The 20,988-nt window shown below is 43.0% G+C and overlaps 1 protein-coding gene across 1 annotated transcript in view; it reads right to left on the reverse strand.

The window, feature by feature from the left end:
* The window catches only part of FREM3 (FRAS1 related extracellular matrix 3), a gene marked incomplete at both ends in the record, with an annotated part of 56,375 nt that extends 49,849 nt beyond the window's left edge, over nucleotides 1-6,526 (reverse strand). The window contains one exon of the mRNA XM_084263248.1: nucleotides 1,501-6,526. Coding sequence (XP_084119374.1) covers nucleotides 1,501-6,526 — 5,026 coding nt within the window. The remainder of the gene's footprint in view (nucleotides 1-1,500) is intronic.
* Between the last annotated feature and the right edge of the window lie 14,462 nt (nucleotides 6,527-20,988).

Consider the following 20,988-nt stretch of genomic DNA (forward strand, 5'->3'; position numbering starts at 1 on the left):
TTTTTTGAAAGATCAATTAAATGTTAATTTTTTAATGCTTTTCTATGGCACAAAAACCCACTGGAAGTACATTTGGGTGAATATGAAAATGTAGTAAATCACAAGTAGGTCTAAAAGTCATTAAATGTTTTATTTGATATTCATAGAGAATGGGGGGGAACCATCATGATATTACTATTACCCTAAAGTTGCAGGTGTCTTACCCTGTGCAACATTTCATCAGTATTTCATCAGCGTTTATTTTAGTTTAATTAACAACAATTTGATAGAAAAGTGTTTGGGATACACCTAAATGTTCGTTTTACTCCATTCAGCATTAAGATGTTACAGAGCCAATTCTGATCTACTAAGAGACTTCTCTGGGGTTATCAGTTGCTCTTTTTCTGGCACAGGAGATTTAGGTGCTTTCTGTCAGCTGAAAATGTATGAAACATTCTTGAATGAATGGCAAATGATTTTTCACAACACTATCTTGGCAGATGAACTGCCAGCTTGTAAAAATTAATTGCGTTATCTTAATCTTACAGCTACAACCTAGCTGGAATTTACAGATGAATACATAAATCGAAACAGACTTTTTCTCTCACCAGATTGTTTTTTCTTGCAAAAGAAAGGTAACATACCTGAGCACATAAAAACAATGGACAATGCTAATCCTATTATAGCATTTAATGAGAATTTTGGTAATTGACCTCCCTGCTGATAGTCAAAGCACACTGCAGGTAGGCAAGGTCTAGGCTGGAAGTTTCCTTGTGAAAGCTCTCAACATACCATTTTATCCAGGAAAGATGAATTACAGTGCTAAACCCAGCAAAATCCCTAAGATCAGCTGGAGCACAGGGAGATCTATAGAGTTTGGGGCTGCTGTCACTGTGCCATATCCTGCAGTTCTTCCCTCTCCCCAGGTTTGGTGGAGCTGACCTAAAGAAGGCCTCCTTACCTACTGAACTTTCTCTGTGAAACAGAATCACATATCACCCAACCTACTGAGGCTACACTGGGTGCCCCCTGCTGTTGTTTTTTTTTTTTTAAAAAATATGAGATCCAGTGATGTGCAGAAATGTTAAGCACCTTTCCAAACAATTTTCACCAAATAGTGACATTTGAACCTGGGTTTAATTTCCAGGCAGGCAAACAGGTACTTCAGTCTTCAAAAAGAAAATAGTGTGGGATCTGCAAAATCATCATATCAGATTTTATCCCATCTTCTTATGAGCAGCATTGAGCTATGTACATGGCAAGAGGTACATTTAACACACAGTAGTAAACACAAAAACACATGCACATACAACAGAGATTTTCTAATCATGCCTTCATAGGTTAAAAAAAGTTTCACTTCTGAAATGCATGTATTCTAATTCTGATCCTTTACATACAGTTCACAGCTTAGAAATCACGGTGATTTTTAAATCCCCTGACATAAAGATTCAAAAAACATAACACGAAATAACAGCTCACTGAGCCCAATGTTTATAAGCAAATAGCATCATCAGCACCAACCTTGCATAAATGTTCTAACGCTCTCATTTCCGTGGCCAGTGTTAATGATGAAGCCATGTTCTGGCCCATCTGTTATTTTGTATTTCAACAGTTTGTGTGGACTATCTCGATCCTCTGCTTTTAGTGCCTTGTTAGTGATCAGAAAGCCTAGGTGCCCATCTGGAAGCCTTCTCAGAGTAGGGGCACCCTTGTTCACCACTATTTGTGGCACCCTGTTGTCCAGTGAACTGATCAGAATCCTCATTGTCTGGGGTTGATATATCTCCTTGTCAGTGTCAGGGTAAACATAAAAGTCTGTGTGGGTCCCATCAGTCAAAGAGAAGGAGAAACTATCCTGGCTGGTTTCTGTACCATCATGTCTGTAGCTGATAAGATTCTCATTCAAGTCATGTTTGCTGAAGCTGGTGACTGGGTAGCTGTTGTTGTACAAAATCTGGCCATGCACTGGAACCTGAGTGACCGTGAATAAGAGTAAATAGTCAGGCGTATCCCCATCCTCCACGGTCAGCTCGAAAGGGGTGATCAGCCTGGTCTCCCCTTCCTCAACAGCCAGGTCACCAACAGTTAGAATTGGCTTTTTATTGTCCACGTCTGTGATGAAGACCCTGAAGGTACGGAAGACTGGGTTATACCCATCTGTCACTTCAAACTCAAAACTGTCCATCTTCACCTCATCCTTTGCAGTGTGAATATAGTAAATCTTGTTGCCAGCAAGTTGGAGTTGAGTAAAGGAAACAACAGACACTCCAGGACTGTCTGAATTCTCCAGACGGCCCCGGCTTGGGGATCGAGTGACACTGAAATGCAAATTTTCATCAGGACTGTTAACGTCACTTGTGCTGAGCAGATCAGTTGTGAGTGTCACCTTTCCACCTTCTTTCAGAGTTACACCCTTGTTGATCACCTCAGGGAAGACCATATCAATGCTGCCTATGGTAATATAGAAGTACCTGTCTATCAAAGTATTAATACCATCAGTAACATCAAATTTCATCAGGTCACGCACTCCATGTAGGCCGGTATGAACATAGCGGATAAAACCCTGGTCTAAATCATCTTGTGTGAAGTTTGTGCCTCGTGTAATGTTGCACAGCACCTCCTCTTGTCTGTTCAGATACTGTAAGAAACCCTGTGCAGGCGTCAAACGGATGACATAAGCAAGGCTCTTGTCCTCCGAATCAATGTCTGTGGCTTTAAGGTCTTGGCTAGAGATGACCTTTGACTTACCAATCTCTACTTCCAGACCATTGTTAACTGCCAGCCTGGGGGTCTCATCATCTACCGGGATCACCGTAATCAGCACGTTCTGCTCCACTGTGTGGTGTCCATCAGTCAGCTGAATTTGGAAGCTATCTTCTTTCGTCTCCAAGTCATCATGCTCATACACAATGCTGGAAGCCTCCTGAATCTCCTCCAGGGTGAAGCTGTGAATAGGCACAGTGCCCGTGGGTAGTTGCTGCACAATCTGCCCATGCTTAGGGGGAACAGTAATGACAAAACGCAGTTCATCTGGAGGCATGTCTGCATCAGCTGCATTGAGGATGGGGGTGTTGATCACCAGGCTCATCCCCTCAAGGACCACGAATTCACACACAAACATCTCTGGCTTTTCGTCATTGGTGGGGATGATGGCAATGGGGAAGAACTGGTGAGGTGAGAAGTTAACACCATCAGAGCACTGGAAAGTGAGTCTGTCCTCCACAGGCTCCAATCCTTTGTGAATGCTCTGCACATAGTTGATATGGCCTAGATGCACATCTTTGATAGAAAAAGCACTAATGGCAGTACTGGCTCTAGACTTCTCAGATCCTGGAGCTGGAGATACATTCTCCAAATATCCTGAAGTGGACTGAATTGTGACAATGCACAAGATATCATCTGTGGGAGTATCTATGTCCACCACATCCAGCTGATCCAAGGTTAGAGTACCCTTTCCTCCCTCAAGGACACTGAGTGGCATTGCCACAACCATCACTTCAGGTGGAATGTTGTCCACAGGCAATATAGTTACAGCCACACACACCCTATAGACTGTGCTGCCTCCCACCACCCATTCGCCAGAGAGGTCAGAAATGGTGAGATTGAAGGAATCATACCTCTTTTTCAAACCAATCTCTCCACTGGTGTGAGTGTAGGCTACAGCTCCATTGATGAGGTCATGCTGGGTAAACTTTTCTGACTGCACTCCATCCACAAGGATGTCACCCAACTTGGGTGGATCCTGCACAAGGAAGGTCAGCACCGAGCCATCTGTATCCTCTATTATACCCTGGATAAGTGATGCAGTAATTTCAGTAGCACCATTTTCCAGGACATCAATGGCTGTTGCCACTTGTCTGTGACCACCAGGGAGAGCAATACTTGGGTTTCCATCATCCACAGGCTGCACAACAATCTTGACTGTGATTGGTATGTGATGGACTCCATCACTCACCTCCAACTGAAAAGAATCACTAGCAAACTCATCGCCACTGTGCTTGTAGGAAATGTGACCATCAGCAATATCATCTAACAGAAAAGATTCCCCTTGCACCATCAGACCCTCCTCCAGGTAATGTAGAGTGCCATGGTCTGGAGCTTGAGTTACAGTGAAGACAATCTGGTCTGCAGATGTGTCCGCATCTGCAGCATCCAGTTGATTGCTGGTGAGAAGGAAGCTGTTTCCCTTAAGCACAGTGAAGCCTGTATTGGTGATCTGAGGTGGCTGGTTGTCCACTGGCTGCAGGAAGAGAGTAAAGACACCTGGTAGGGAATTGCCAGCAGAATCCTCTACAAGGAATGTGAATTGAACCACCCGGGGTGTGATCCCCAGCTCCTGATCCGGCGGTTGATATGCCACCTTGTGGTGGTTGACCTGAGCTTGGGTGAAACATGTAATAGCTGTCTCAGGACTGTCAGCCAACACAATCTCTCCAGTGATCACAGAGTGGTTCTCATCTGTGTCAGTTGGGGGTGTCAGTAAAGTGTACTTCAGCTCTCTGTCATCTGTATCCATGTCAGTGTACCGTAAATAGTGCTTCTTAAAGACAGTCAGCTGGTATTCCTGCACTGTCATCTGCAGGCTAGTACCTGGGTACAGCACAGGTGGTTGGTTGTCTACTGGTTGGACTCTGACAGTGAACACATGCTCCCCTGACCGGTTGGGGGGGTCATTATCATCCTGCAGCTGGAACACAATATGGCCCATCACTGGACTGGTGCTGTGAGCTCCTGTGTGCCTGAAGAACAGCTTCCCATCAAGGATGTCCTGTTGCAGCCATTCATTCACCACTCTCTCATATAGGTATTCATCCTCCATAAAGCGCCAGGAGGGAGAGAAGTGACTCTCCAATCCTGCTCTGCTTTCTTTGTTCTCATAAGATGCTGGTTGCTCTGCCTGACGCAGGAGCAGCTCACCAAAGTGCTGGGAGCGCAGTAGGGATGCTGCTGAGTCCCCAACCAGGACAAATCGGATAGAGGCATCATCCGAGTCAATATCTGTGGCACTGAGGACAAAAGGTGAGATTTGGACAGTCTGGTGCTCCCTCAGCACTAGCCCTGTATTTGCATTCAGCAGCGGTGGCTGATTGTCATCAGGCACAATGGTGATGGGGTACAGAAATTTGACCTGGTGCTGCCCATCTGCCATGCGGAAAACAATGTTGTCACTGTAGCTGTGCTCACTGCCATCATGCTGGTAAATCACCTGCCCTGCTGCCAGCTCTGCAGCAGTGAAGTATTTGCGGCTAGATGGTACACCCAGTATGTTGAGCTTCCCGTATTGCAAGCCCCGTGACACCCAGACCTTCACTTCTTCCAGATTGTCTGCATCGCTGATCTCCAAGTTGCCAGACAGGGGCCGTGACTGGCTCTTAAAGACCATCAGCTGTGGGCCAGCCACATGACTGAAAGTGGCCACTGGGGCCAATGTGTTCATGGGCTTTACAAGGATCACAAAAGCAAAAGGCTCTGAGGAGGCACCATCAGCGTCCAGCACTTCCATTTCTACTTGGAAAAGCCGCTCCTTGTCTGAGTCCAGGGTAGGGGGCTGGTAGGCAATCTTCAGCTCCCTCACCTCCTGCTGTGAGAAGGCAACGACGGGGTGGCTGGAGTCATCAGTGCTGAGCAGGAAGCCTTGCTGCCCTGGGTCACCGGGCCAGGAGGAGGTGAGATTGAAGACCAGGAGGTCTGGGGGTGTCTCCAGGTCCTCAGCAGCCAACATGTCCAGGGTTAGCGCAGTGAGCACAAACTGGTCCGCCTCCATCATCATCAGTGCCAGGAAGCTGGGCTTGGGTGGCACGTTGTCTGCTCCTTCACGGATGTGCACCAGCACTTGGAAATACTCCTCCTCCTTCGGGCCGCTGGCAGGCAGGACGGACACCCGCGCCGGGATACAGTCCCAGGCGGGGGAGGTGGTGGTCGCCGTGTGCTGATAGCGGATCCCCACTTGCAGCACAGCGGTGCATTCTCCGCTGTAGCCGGTGGACAGGGGCCGCCCCTCGGCGTCCAGCAACCGCCCGTAGGCCGGCAGAGGGTCGGCGCCGGCAGCCGCGAGGGGCAGCAGGGTGAGGCGGCAGCGCCGGCCGGGCTCGCCCTCAGGGAAGCCCAGCACTTTGCTGTCCATGGGAGCGCTGAGCCCCTGGAGCTTCTTCACGGGCAGGGGCAGGTTTCGGTTGAGCAGGCGCAGCTGCTGAAAAAGCACCTCCACCTGCAACGTGAAGGGCACGACCAGGGTCCGACGGGGCGAGTCGTAGCGGAGCTGCAGGCGCAAGCGGTACCGGCCGGGGCTGCGGGCCCCGAAATGAGTGTAAGTCACCTGCCCGCGGGTAAAAGCGCAGGGGAAGCGCACAGGATCCAGGGCGCCGGCGGGCCGCGGGCTCGGTCCACTGCCCAGGACCGTCACGGCACACCTGTCACCCGGCTGGACCCGCAGCACCAGGTCCGCCGCCGGGTCCAGCAAGATGGAACGCCCGATGGGGACGCGCAGCTCCCGTTTGGAGACCAGGATAGCAGAGGCATCGGGCTCCGCCGCCCCCTGCGCACTCATGAGCCCGAACAACAGCAGTGCCGCCGCGGCCGGAGCCCCTCGGCGCCCCCCAGCCATGACCGGGCTGCTCCCTGTCACTCCGCGCACCGCGCCGACTACTAAAGGGCCGGGGCCGGCCTCAGGGTTGTCGGGGAAGGGACAGGGTCCTCCCCCGGCGCTGCAGCGGGAATCGCCGCCCCTGGCCGCGGCTCCAGAGCAGGAGGTGCAGGTACGCCAGGCGCGGCGGCAAGGTGCGAGCTGGGACGGCCCGAGGGACCCGTGTCTCAGGGCAGGCTGCCGAGCACCAGCGATGCGAGGGAAGCAGAAAGCCCGCCCCTACCCCCGGATCCCTTCCCGGCCCCAGGCACAGCCACACTCGCTCCCTCCGGCGGTTCAGCGGCAAGAGAATACGGCGAGATTAAGAGAGGAAAATAAGGAGAGGTAGACGAGGCAGGGAGCGAGGCAGATTTGGGGAGAGGTAAGTAGAGGCAGAGGGGAGCTGCACCCAAGGCGGCCGGCAGCAGCCGGGCAGGTTCGACTGAGCTTTCCCGGGCACGGACGATGCTCGTCTCGGGAGCTATCTGGCTGAAAACCCGAAATAGAAGTTTCCTCTTCAGAAGAAGGCGAATTCAGTGTGGAGAGGAGCAGATACAGAATTTCAAAGCAACCCGACCTTTGTGCTCTAGAAGGGGCTACTGATAACTTCATCTATTTGTACAGATAGAAGTTTTCATCCCTTCACCCCCAAACATGGCATACAGTTCATGCTGTGTGCAGACAGGAACAAGGGGGAAGTCAGCGAAACCACGCTGACTTCAGGATGTTTGCTCGCTGCTAAGCCGTTTGTCACAGCTAGAAAACTGAAAGCAGCCAAGGCAGTTTCCACTTTGCTTGAGACCATTCCTATTCAGTTTCACTTGCAGGTTCTCAGTCCTTGCTCAGGTTCTTGGATGAGGACAGCAGATAAGAACGCCACTGGATTTTAAAATCCAAAGTGGAGTACAACTGAATTTTTTTTTTTTTTTTACATTTAGCTTACCTTTTCATTAAAAGCACAAGTTGCTCAAAACTTAATTTACTGTTTATGATTTTTATTTTTTCAAATTCTTCAGGAAAATCTCAACAACCTACTGAGTGCCACTGTGCATGAAGATTGTTAAACTGCTCTTAACTAATATAAAAATAGGATTGAGGGGTTTATTCTTAAGTATTTTGCTTGGGTTCTAGTAGAAGACTGAACTTGTGGTGTGGTTGAAACTAATGAACTTTTACTGAGACTTGTTCTTTCAGGAACCTAAATACATCCAGCTTGTTTTCCTCAAGTCAACAGTTAATTTCTGGGCAAATATAACTGGACTAATCAGCAACAATGAAGTTGCTGAATAATCACTTGCAGATAGAAAGGGGCTTTCAGCTCCTGATAGATTCAAAGCCATTATACCAAGTTCTGTGCTTTAGTAGAACTGTTTAACCAATAATCCAAGTTACCCACCAAAACCTGTGTGTGAATCTACATATAGACACAAGCACGCAACCTTCACAAAATTTGCATTTTTTTCCATCCTTAATCAAATGTAGGCATTTGTCCTATAAAGAACAGTGCCAGCACACAAGATCTGTGGAAGACTCAGAGGCTGTATGCTATTGCCATCAAGTTTCCCAGAAAGTAAGACAAATTTTCCCATTAAAATAGATAGAATGAGAAATGTGTTCAATTGCAATTTTTACCTCAGGAGTGTGTTGGGCAGCAAAAATTGAGGAATTGCTTTCCCATGTATTTTTGTTCAGTCTGCTGTGAGGTAGCAAGATTTATCAGAAATTTGAATGTACACCACAAGAATTCAGAAAAAAGTCAGTTATGTGTTTTGAAGTTATGGAAACTTGACATTAAAATGCTAAATCCAAACTACATGTAACGGTCCTGACCACCTTGCTCATACCCATCCCTCACAGGGAATCACAGTACAGGAATCATTTTCTTCTTCTGTTTCACTGCCTTTTGAACTATTTCATCTTTGTTATGTCACTGAAATCCAGGCCTATAAGCATGTATAAATAGGTTACCATATTACATATTAAAAATGGAGGAAATGCTTTCATACAGAAAAGGAGTATTTTTTTCCTCTGCTGTGTCACAGTTTTGCACAGCTGTGCTGCCGAGATGGCTTCTGTGAGCAGCAGCCAGAAGCTCTCCGCAGGTCCCAGACTGAACATCGGCCAATTCAAGGCCAGAGGTACTGCTGACCAGGGCCGAGCCAATCAGCAATGGTCACAGCACCTCTGTGAATCACATTTGGGAGAAAAAAAACCTGCAGGCAGGTGCATTTTCCCACCAGAGGAGGGAGTGAGAAGATGTAGCAAGCTGTGCGGACACCAAGACCAGGCCCAAAGACCAGGGGGAAGAATGAGGCACTCCAGGTTCCAGAAAGAAAGATTCCCCTGCATCCCATGGAGAAGACCATGGTGGAGCAGGTGTCCCCTTGCAGCCCATGGATGAGGACAGGGAGCAGAGACATCTATGGCCTGTGAAGAGATAGATCCATGCCACAGCAGGTTTGCCAGGGGACTTGTGACTCTGGGGGGGACCAGGCCAGAGGAGTCTGGGCCCGAAGGTCAGCACCCTATGGAAAGGAGCTGTGCTGAGGACCCTGCTGAGGAGATGACTCCCCAGTAGAGAGGACTCATGCTGGAGAAGCTTGTGGAGGACTGTCTCCCATGGGTGGGACCCCACGGTGCCGCAGGGGAAGAGTGTGTGTGTGGAATTCCACCCCCCCCCCCCAGCTAAGAAGGAAAACAACTCAGGAGGAACAGACAGAAAAACCCCATTTCCCATTCCCTGCCCCTCTCCACGCCACGAGGGAGGGGGAAGGAATGAGCGAATTTATGATTAAAGTCAAGTGTGTGAAGAAGGGAGGGGTGGGGGGAAGTAGAAGTGTTAAGATCTGGAGGAGGAAAGCAGCTTACAAGGAACTGACCAGAGCCCCACTCCCCATTCCCTGACCCTCCCCACGCCATGCTGGGGGTGGGGAAGAAGCAAGTAAAATCGTGAATGAAGTTTAAGTCTGCTAAGAAGGGGAGGGGTGGGGGAAGGTGCTTTAAGACCTGGCTGCACTTCTCATTACCCAACTCTGACTGGGTGTGTAGTTGTAGTGTAATAAATCACTTCCCTTTATTCTGTGTTGAGTCTGTTTTGCCCAATGCACTAACTGGAGAGTGATCTCTCTGTCCTTACCTTGAATCCTAAGCCTCCCAATATATATTTTCTCCCCTTTTCGGATGGAAAGGGGAGTGAGCGAGCGGCTTTGGTGGGCGTTTGGCCTCTAGCCAGGGCCAAACCACCACAAGCTGTTAGGACCTGATTCACAACTAAGTCCCACAATCACCTTTCAGTTGACTTGGATGAGGTTTGAATCAATGTTAGTTACACAAGATGCTTAGAATCAAAATCAAAGAACTGTTAAACAAAAGCAAACTTTTACTTGTTCAAGTAGCTTCATTGTGCCTCAGACATAATCAAGTAGCTTCTCTCCTACAGTATTATTCCAGTTAAAGCCCCTCCAATATTAAAGCAAGTTATTGCTAGCAGTAGAGATCAGACAGCCAGTACTATACACATGCTTGGTATCAGGAGAAGATTCTGGAGATCTTGATTTCTCACCATGTTAATTCAGTGTATAATTGTATAACTACAACTAAAAAAGTAGAAGTTGCCCATTTCCTCCCCCCCCCCCCCCCCCCCCCATGTTCTACATATATTTTATTAATACTGATTTCAAATTAGGCTCTACAATCACAGAAGATCTTAAGGCATAGCTAGGACACAGTCCAAACCTCACCACAGCACAAAATACATGACTACATCCTCAAGTTCTAATTCTGGGTCATTTAAAAAAAAAAAAGCAAACAAAGCAAAAGTTGCTTAGAGCATTCATTAAGCTAGAACAGAAAATCTCTACCTGTTCCATTAAAAACTGAGTATATCTGCATTGAAGCATTACACTGACAAACTGTGTTATAAAAAACGTGAAGCTAAGAAAATCCTGGCAAATGCTCCCTTCTGAATAATACTTTTTTCCTTAAAAATCACACAACTACAATTAATTTTGGATACACAAGCACTGATGCACATTAACCTCTAATAACCAAGCAGGTTGACACAATCTGACAGCTCACTGTGGCAACCCTCTGATAGGATCTCTCTGAAATCTTGGAGTTAAGATTTCAGAGTCAATTACTATGGAATCTATATCCTGCCACCCAAAACAGCAAACATTTTCCACAGAACTAGACCAACAGTAATCACACCAAGATCCTTTTTCACCATGACACAAATATACATGAAATCGCAATCAGAAAGATGTTTGAGTGAATACTTTCTACACAAGTGATGTGTAAGCGTTTTAAGAACAGACAATGAGTCTTCCAAAAACCTCTTTCTGATGGTTATTTCTGACTTTTAAAAGTGAGGATTATAAGAACATCTTTAAAAGCATCAGTTAAGTATGTGGAAATAGAGGTGCAGTGATTGATACTTTTGCTTACCTTGGAATTTGTTGATCAGTTGCCTCCAAATTCACTATTGGTTTTACAGCTCCAGCTTACTCCAACTTAAGTCTCCAGTCTTAATGTCTGGACCCTTCGATGGTTTAGAACAATTCTTTGCATATAGTTCGGTTTCAAGTTGTGTTTTTGTTTTGTTTGTTTTTAAACAAAAATCAAGAGATTAGCCAGATACTAGCATTAGTCCATCTTCTTGTATATCATATCTTGAAGTGAGACCAAAGGTTTTCTTGGGTTGATCTTGGAGATATTAGTTGGAGGGAAGGGACTCTTGAAGGTAGTCAAATTAGAAAATATGAATGAATCCTAAAATGTAATCAAAGGGGAAAAAAAAAGTAATTTATTGAACTAACAATGAATATAACTATTTTGCTAAATGCATAACATCGTTTGCTTTTTTTCCTCTTTTAATATATTTGTTTCATTTATGAATGGCAGTATGAGATGAAGCAGTGACCAAATTAGACATCTGTCTCCCAGCCTGGAAGTAATTAGATCCTAATTCCATAGTAGTAGTGTCAGTCAAGCACTGCTCCATGAGGCCGAGCATATTAATGCCTTCACTTAACATGCTTTTGGTAACAACAAAAGTCAGCAACAGCTCCCTTTAAAAAAAAACCAGCCTCTACCTTCAGCAGATGCAATGCCCTGGTTTGGAAGTGTCAGGGCCCTGCCCCATGTCTTATGAAAGCTTCTGCTGTGTGATGTCCCTTTTTTCTAACTACACGCCAGGTGCTAACACCCCTGTTCAGAGACTGAGAATAGCACACCAATCCATGGCAGTGCACAGCTGGGGCTTCTGCATGCATACTTGCCTTCATCTACATGCTACCTTTGTGTTTCATACAGGGCTTTGCCCACACCCCCCAAAATTAATGTAGTGCCCAAGCTATCTGTCATGTTGGAGAGGTGAAAAACTCAATCATATAGCATTACATGATGTTAAGACATACTAAGCTGTACTATAGGATACCATAGGGGCAAAACAGAAGAATGAGAGGAAGCACTTTTAGGTGGTGGAAGTGCTGCAATTCACAGCTCTCAGGGAATGAGGTACCTAAGAAGAAAATAGATTGGATCTCCAAGATCTCATACTGAGAAATATATGTACCTGTTCTAGTAAAATAAGATGCTGAAATGCTTCTGCTGTACTGTCTGCAATACTCTCTACTGGGAACAGTTGTACTGATCATCTGTATGTGTGTGTACATAAACATGGGATGCATGCTTATATACGTACAAATTTGATTTCTAAAACTTTTATAGGACAGTGTTTAATTTGTATAGTTTTATGCTTCACTTCAAATAAGTCACCATTCCACAGCTAGAGATTCAACAGACGCTTAAAAGTTTTTTATCAGTGCAACAACTCCTCACATTTCAAATAATTACAGGAAAATACAAGTATCCAAGGGGCTATTTAAATAACAATAGGGCTAACATTTTTGGCTCAAAAATGAGCTTTATGTTGAGGGATACTGGGAGTTTGCACACTTGTTCATTCATCTTTCCCCTTTCCACTGTAAATCAACAAGGTTTTACAATAATGCTTGAGGTAACAATCTTTACATATATTCACACTCAAAGGAGGCCGTTCACATTAGAGTCCCATCTATATGCATGAGATGTACTCCTCCTTACTTAACCTGATGCTTCCAGTCTTGCAAGACACAGGAATACTTTTCAAGGCCTGCTTCCCTATTTTTATTTCAAACAGACTAGATGTCATGGGATCTGAAACAGTCATTCATGCAACACCTCCTACCCCTGGTCAGTTGAAGTGCTGACTGACTTTAAAAGTGATGTTAAAGCACAGGGCATTCTGTGTGAAGAGACACAATGAACAAAAGCAAGCAAGTGCACTTACGAGATGCTTTTCATGTGAAATTTGGGGTTAAATGACAGTGTCACTATGAGGACATATGATATTTAAATCCACGTGTAGAGTAAGAGAACTACCTCTGAAGTTTTTTTAAATTTATGAATAGCCAGTCTTCACTTAGAATCGAGAATCTTTCAACATTGCACAAGTGAATGATGGCTTCATAGAATCATAGAATGTTTTAGGTTGGGAGGGATCTTCGAAGGTCACCTAGTCCAACCCCCCTGCAGTAAGTAGGGACATCTTCACTAGATCAGGTTGCTCAGAGCCTCATCAAGCCTGACCTTGTTATTTATTTCTTTTATGGAATCCTAATCACATTTTGGACTGAGAATGTACCATGGGTTTGGATTTTTTGGTTCTTTAGACTACTTAATTCTTTCATGTAGCATGTTACAATTTTAAGTTTCTGGGGTGCCATACTACTTATTGTTAATATTCTAAACAGTGCAGAATACGGACTTCAGAAACGCTTATCAGAAAAGTGCTTGTTATAAAGGGAATTTTGAGTACCAATTTTGTTGCCTTGGGGGAAAATAAATAGTTATAAATTAGACCTCATCTCCATAAATACAGCTTCCCCCAGGTTCCAAAGGCATTTAAATCTATTTGTTGAAGTTAGCCAGATTCCAGTTTTGTAGTATTAACAGCAATGAAACAATAGATAAATTATTAAGGATAGGCAACAGATGTGTAATTTTCACATTTCCTGTTAATTCCATCCAGTACAGTTATCTGTACTATACCTACGGAAACACTTAAAATTAAAAAAGAAAAATAAGATAAATAATAATAAATAAAACTCAATAATAACCAGCTTGATTTGTGATTTATTTGCATCAAAACACTTGCAATTATTTTACTAATCAGCCTGTTTCCATCAGGCATGAACTCATACTACATGCTAGCTGGAATATTTACTTTCCAAGATTAATTCTTTCCCTTTCCTTTATTGGAATACAGAACTCTCTTTAGAGTTAATTATTCCATGGTGAGGTTCACTGTGATGGGTTTTATTTCTTTAATTCGGTGATTTCCATTTCATGATGTTCATATAATAATTTTGCATACTATTGTAAACATACAATTAATTACTATAAAGCAGCCATGAACTTTGTGATGAAATTTCCTATGCAAACAGCATATGACCAACTAAAGCTACATACAGGTTCTTTCTTCCATATTAACACTGAAAATGTAAACACTAATTAGTCCATCTATAGTCTTTTCCTCACAGAGTTATTAGATATAATTAAAAAAAATGGGTAGAAGTGATATTGAAAGTGATTGAACACTATTCAATTTTTAGAAATGTCTATTCCAGTTAAACAGGGAGTAAAACAACGCTGCAGCTGCCATCCTCAGAACCTCTTTAGATCCTCTCCATCTTGCAGCTGCAGAGCACAGATGAAGCCCAGGAGCTCCCTGTGGAACACTCCAATAGGTATTTCATACCATACTTCTCCCCTGTGCTGAAGCCAGGTGGCTTCATTGAGTTTGATTGACAAGGTAGATCAAATGAGCAGTGACACATACAAACATCAAGGAAGCTCCCCAGGGCACAAGGCCCCTAAACTCACGGATTTGTTGTCCCTTCATTAATTTGCAGTAGCATTCTGGGATTCTAAGGTACTTAGACAGACTGCTTGCAAACAGTTACAGATTTTGAAGAGACCAACTTTTTACTTGTGCAACCTTGAATGTTACTTTTGGATCCAAAGCATTCTGCCCAGACAAAAATGTATTTTGCCACAAGGAGAGGGGAAAACAAGTCTTCAGTGTGTGGTTAGAGGCTCCAGATACATCCTTGGGCAGTTCCGCCCAGTACCCCCACGGGCAGGTTCCAATTAGTACCTCTTCTAAGAAAGTTAACATCTCATGGACCTCACAATAATTGCTCCAGAATACAAAGGTAGAACTAGATAACTGCACTGGAAGAGGCATATTTTGAACCAAAGTGCTTTCCAAAACAATTTGGAAACAACTAGAAACCAATGAGCATCTCCAGCGATGATCCATGAAAATAAGATCGGGGTAAAGTCTCTTACCACACTGACAGTCCAGAGCAGAAACAGATTTCCTTAAGAGAAAGTAAAGGCCATAAGCAGAGGCAAGACACCACTATTTCATACATCCATATTTCTATAAATATATGCAACATTCTAAAGAGTTTAAGATGTCCATTTTTAAAAATTACTTACATGCAAATGTAGTGAGATCCCATTGGTTATGTGCACCTTTGAATAAGTACAGAAACATGAACTGGTCTTTTTTCCTTCTCATTCAAGTTTCAGAAACATTTTGGTGTAGACACACTTCATCTGTGTGATTTCTGCTGTCCAAGTAGCTGCCCAGGCATGTTTCCCAAGTGTATGGCACAGGTTTCCTTCCCTCCCCCATGTTGCAGGTGTTGCCTCTGTGACATTTCCTGATTTTATAGGAGATACATAGACAAGCTTCTGCCCAAGTAGGTCAGGTAGCTAATTTATCTGATAGTACTCTACTGACTATAATTTTCATTCCCAAGTAAATTCCAAGCAATGCATTTGGTTCTTTGAAATGAATAGGCTAGTCCTTTTCTTAATACCTCTTTGCACTCTTCAGAATAACGATTAAAAGGTCAATAAGGTTGTTCACATGAGCACTCCTATCAGAGAGGATTACAAAACCTCAGAGACCTGCTTAGGTAGACCAGCCAGCCTTTCACGCAAGCGCCCCCACTGTGCTTCAGGCAATACTGGTGACAGAAGTGGCTTTAAGTCATTCATGCACACAGAGGAGCTGCCTGTTCTCCTCTGTGGGCAGCAGACAAAATTCATGGAGCAGAACAGGAGCACTGTTCACTGTAGGGATTTATTCGAGAGGTGTGACCTCCTCAAGCTGTCACTTGAGTAGAAGAGAAACCGTATGATTTCAGAATGCATCTCACCACCCGTGAAAGTTGGTAGGTGTGAAAAATAGACAGGAAAGCAAGTCAACAGAAGTTAAAGAAGCCTTAAGCTAAAGCAAATGCCATGTATATTACCACAGAAAACCATCAATAAATTATATCCATTTATGGATATAAAGGTATTTTTTTTAAATCATATACAAAAAGGTTATAAGGTATTGACACATCTTTCCAGATTTTGTCACTGTAAATTCTATTTCACACAAAATGAAAATGGCAGATATGCCAAATATTTTCTTAGTATTTTTACTCTAATTCATTTGAAATCAGGATGATTATATAATTTAGGTCTTCCATGCCATCTTATCAATTGGTTTTGTTTTCATTAAATCTGCATCCTAATAACTTTACTACAAAACCAGAAAAAAATTCTTTATATACTCTGATAAATAATGGATCATTTGATAACTCTTTGCTCACCCACAATTGCTGGGAGCTAGTTCCACTCTGGAGACTTGCTCCCTATTTTTACAAAACCAAAAGCAGTTGGGTAGCTCTAAGAATTGGCCATTTTTCATATTTTAAAGAAGAAAATGGCATGATTTTTCTGTAATACTGGATGGCTGTTGGTTTAAAAGATGATGACATACAGTAAGAGCAGTGGGATTGGTCAGGAGTCCTAGGAAGCTGAAATTGAGTTAACCCCCTAGTTGATTTTAAAGAACAACTATTTTCACTCCATACTGTTACATTTTAATGCTATTATTCGGTTTTTTAAGTGTAATCTAAAATTAAGAATTGGAGCTGTATCTGTCCCTGAATATTCCTAAACCCTGTAGCAACTATTCAAACTTTTCTTATTTTGATGAATAAATTTGGAAGTCACGTACACAAAACTAAACCCAATATCTCAATATTCTACCAGGAGTGGACTTGAAGCTGTCCTGTATTTTTATCAGAGTTTTTCCACACAGGTTTTTCTTCAAGAACGTACTGGGGATTTTTGGCATGTGATGTGCTGCTACATCTCTGCAATGATACATCTGCTTAGGACCTAGGAAACCAGATGCTACCAGTCTTATCGGCACCATCTGCTCTGACATAACTATCAGAGGATCTAAGTTCAAATTCTAGCTGGTTTATGTTAAATATAAAGAGGATTTAGTTGGCTCCTAGTCACCGATTCCATTTGTTCTAGGGACTCACATACTCCAATATTCAGAGGATCTGATCCACATCTTTCTTTCAAAGATCCTTGTGTTAAATAAAAAAATAGTAGTGCATTGTTAAATCACAGCAGTACTTCCCTGAAATTCCTATTCTGTGAAGCAAGAAATAGTTCCTACTTGTTTAGCTTCTCTGTAAAGTAGACAGAGTACTCTACTGAAAAATAATCCCCTTTTTCATCATCAAAAAGTACCTCTACCCATATGTAATCTTTAAAAGATTCTAGAGTTAGTCATGTTCTTACTGCACTATTTCTATTTGTGCTAAATGAGAAAGTTGTTCAGATTCATGGGACAACTGAGACCAAATGTAGGTGCTTGTAATACTACCAAGCTACTCAAAACAACCCAGAGGGGAAGAGAATAAAAGCAATCAAACCACTTTTCAGGGCTGATATGTGAAGTAAGGCTAGACCAGGGTTCACCCAGAGGTTTTGCTTGTTTTCTTTTTTGATAAAGAAGCTCTTGTCCAAAGCAAAGCACTGATTTGACAGGGAAAAAAACAGCGTTTCAGCACAGGCCTCTACTTCAGTGGTATGAAGCAGATACTCAATGTTGCAGAGAGCACTCATTAAGCCAGTGGAACCCACCAGCTCCAGGCAGGACTCAGGAGACAGGTTCAAGCCTGGGCTCCAGGCAACACAGCTACGTGGGAGGATGCTGCCAAAAAGAAAAGCAGTTGTACATGTCCCCCAGGCAGGCTAGAGCAAAAGGCAAAGTGGGCACTTGAACACTAGCTTCCCACAGCCCAAATTATTACCTAGGCTAGACTAGATCAAGTGAATCCACCCCCTTGGAGAATCTCAGGTTACCCTTAACATCACACAACACATCTTACTGAGACTTTTCCCCTGTCAGCATGCAGTTTCTTGTCTACTATGGTAGAGGTAGGTCTACTCACTGTAGAGAAGCAGCAAGAGACTTGAAAAATTCACTTGTTCCATGGCCTAACTTTGAGAAAATAGTTTCTGACTTAAGTCTTTTTAGAAGACTAAACCTATAAAATCTACCAAACAATATATACAGAAATGGATTAATTGATATGAATGTCTACAGTAGAATGTCTAGGCAGCCTGCACATGCACCCAAATTAGCCCTTACACATTCCAAAGCATAGTACAGATGCTGCAAACATCAGTAGAAAGATACTGCTCAGTAAAGAGCACATGCAGAAAAAATAACTAATGCCTTGTCTTTCCACCCTGCCTGTCTAAGAATAGAGTCACCTTTGCCTTCTAGTCTCTGACTTCTCACACACATTCATCTTATGCAGTCATTCTGCTATTAACATGAACTAGCACAATGTAAAGGCTAGGCAACTTTGTGAAAAGGAAGACTATTTGCAGTAAGTTAAACAAATACAAGGCTAAAAAAAGAAATACCAAAAGAAAGAGAGAGAAACAGCTCTCCCATTGGGGCAAGAAACTCCTTTTAAGCAGTTTTGCTTAGGTGGTGGCACCACCACTCACTGATCAAAGCATCCCATATAAGACACTATACACAAAACTCAGAATTCTTCTCCCACAATTCCCAACTATGCACAGAACACAAAAAAGAGCCTCCAGCTAAAGTAGGAGGACATCTTTCAATCCATCACTTTAGTACTATATTGCTAGCCGGTCAGTATAGAAATAATTGACTTTAGACAGTAGTCAATATACATATACCAGCTCTATAGAGTGAGGAAGTAATAAAGCAAGAGATTGATCAGATGTTACAGGCATTGTACAAGCCTCCCACAACATTCCTTTGTCTGGATTAGACACCATCAACAGAGCAATAACAACTCATACCTACCAGTAGTCCCTCAATCAACGCATATTTCTACACAGCATGACATTTATTCTAACTCCAATTGTCAGTTTGGTCTCCAAAAAAATTAAAGAGCATAGACCTTTACAAGAGCTCCCAACTGACTGACTTTTGATATATTTCAGCAATGCCCTAGAGGCTAGCATTTGGCAGTTTAATTTCCCAACATGGATGTAGCCATATTTCGTTGCTCTAGGCTAAGTCTCAAAAATACACTCGGAGTCCAACACTACACAGAGGTAGCAATCACTTCCTTCTGAATGGCTTTTCTTCCTCAGATCCAAAAAACTCACATTTAAGGTTATTTTTAAGTTTGATAGTTCATGGTCTACAAGGCAATGTTAGTGCTTTATGTTGTATACACACATATGCAAAACTGCTCTGAATGCTACCTCTAGATTTTTGTACATCTTATCAGAACTTGGTGTAAAGTTAGAACTCTTTTCTACTCAAAATTATTGTAACAGTTTGTCTCAGATTTTTCAAGAATCATATTCTATTATTCCATAGCATATTGGTAAGTATTGGGAAATACAAAGCACTAAATATTAAATTAGAGTTTTCACTCTTGGAATTGAGACTGTTTAAGAGAGAAGTGCTTCTCTGAGCTTTAGTAAGAAATCAGAAAGTCTGCTAGGTTAATATGAAAATCCTCATTAACACCATGTTGTAGCAGCTAAGGATGCCACCCGATAACCAGGAAGCTCATGGCAGCTTCAGCTGCAAGAATGCTTTTCTTACAACCAGAGGCATTATTTTATTATTTTTATTCTAAATTTGGAATACTTTTTCAAGACTAATTGGTACAGTTTAATGGATGAGCTATTAAGTTTAATAGAATTCACTAATATACTTTATATTGCCACTTATTTTGGATTTGTATGGCAAGGGTTTGGTAGTTATACAACATAGCAAATTTATAATAATCTAGTAAGATTTGGCTATTGACATGACTAGTGCTTGTTATGTCATTCTGATCTAAGCTCTGTATTTATCAATTCCAGACCTCACTAAATAAACTGTTTAAGTACAGCTTGAGACCGAAATGACCATCATACATCTTCAGAAGGCAGTCCTTTGGATAAGAACAAGGAGTTTATGGATCATACTTGATAACAGCTTCCAAGGTCACCCCAGGGGCTCACAGGCAGTCTGAACATACACGAGCAATCAAGGGCTTAAGCAGGACTGGCTGTGCAGAGGTACACAGCAGCAAACACAAGGCACAAACAGGTAAAGAAACTCTCAGGAGGTATAACATACTATCACTGCATTAAATTTTAAATAAAACTACAACCAACTTTGATTATATCTTACTCTTTCCCTCCTTCAGCCAGCCTTACACACCCTTAGGCACTCAGACACAACCAAATGATATTTATGTCTACAATCCTAGAGTCACTATAGCCCATGAAAAGCAATTCTCCCACTCACACCATAACAAAGTTTGGGAGTCTTAGCTGATGCTTTAAAACTGGTTTTAATAGTCACATATAATAGGTTTCATTTAAGTAGTAATATACAAATATATTCACCATGCCTGCAAAACAAAAATACTGCCTTAACCCTGGTAACAGCTCAGTCTAAGAGATAACAGCTATACTGATTTGATTGGCAACATAAAGTCAGAATATGGCTGTAATATTTCAAAGCCAGTTCAAACATCACATGGCATTTTAGATTCAACTGTTCACGTGGCATGTCATGGGGCACACAAGGGGCCTCAGTGGTACCAACAGAGGAGATGTACTCTCCACCTGTGAACACAACTCTAACTGTTCCAGGGAAGCAGTGAGATTTCCCCGAGGTCAGACATCCGACTTACTGTGTCCTTTAAGGGCTCAGCCTGCAAGAAGTGGCTGATTTGTAGCACTAAAAGAACACTAAAAGAACTACTTGCACTGTGCCATTAGCAGGGCAGGTTTACCTACGAGCATAACCACAGCATGGTAGGACCTCTACCTAAAATAAACTTGGCTTTTATAGCAGAAAGCCAATTTCTAAGAAATGGAATACTTCAGATCTTTTAATGCTGTTTTATCAAGGGAGAGAACATTGTTTGTGCCTTCTAGTATTTCTCAGTAGAGTCACAAGCATTTTAGCTAGTCACACA

This window comes from Gallinula chloropus (genome assembly GCF_964237585.1).
Source record: "Gallinula chloropus genome assembly, chromosome: 4".
NCBI classification, from domain to species: Eukaryota; Metazoa; Chordata; class Aves; order Gruiformes; family Rallidae; genus Gallinula; species Gallinula chloropus.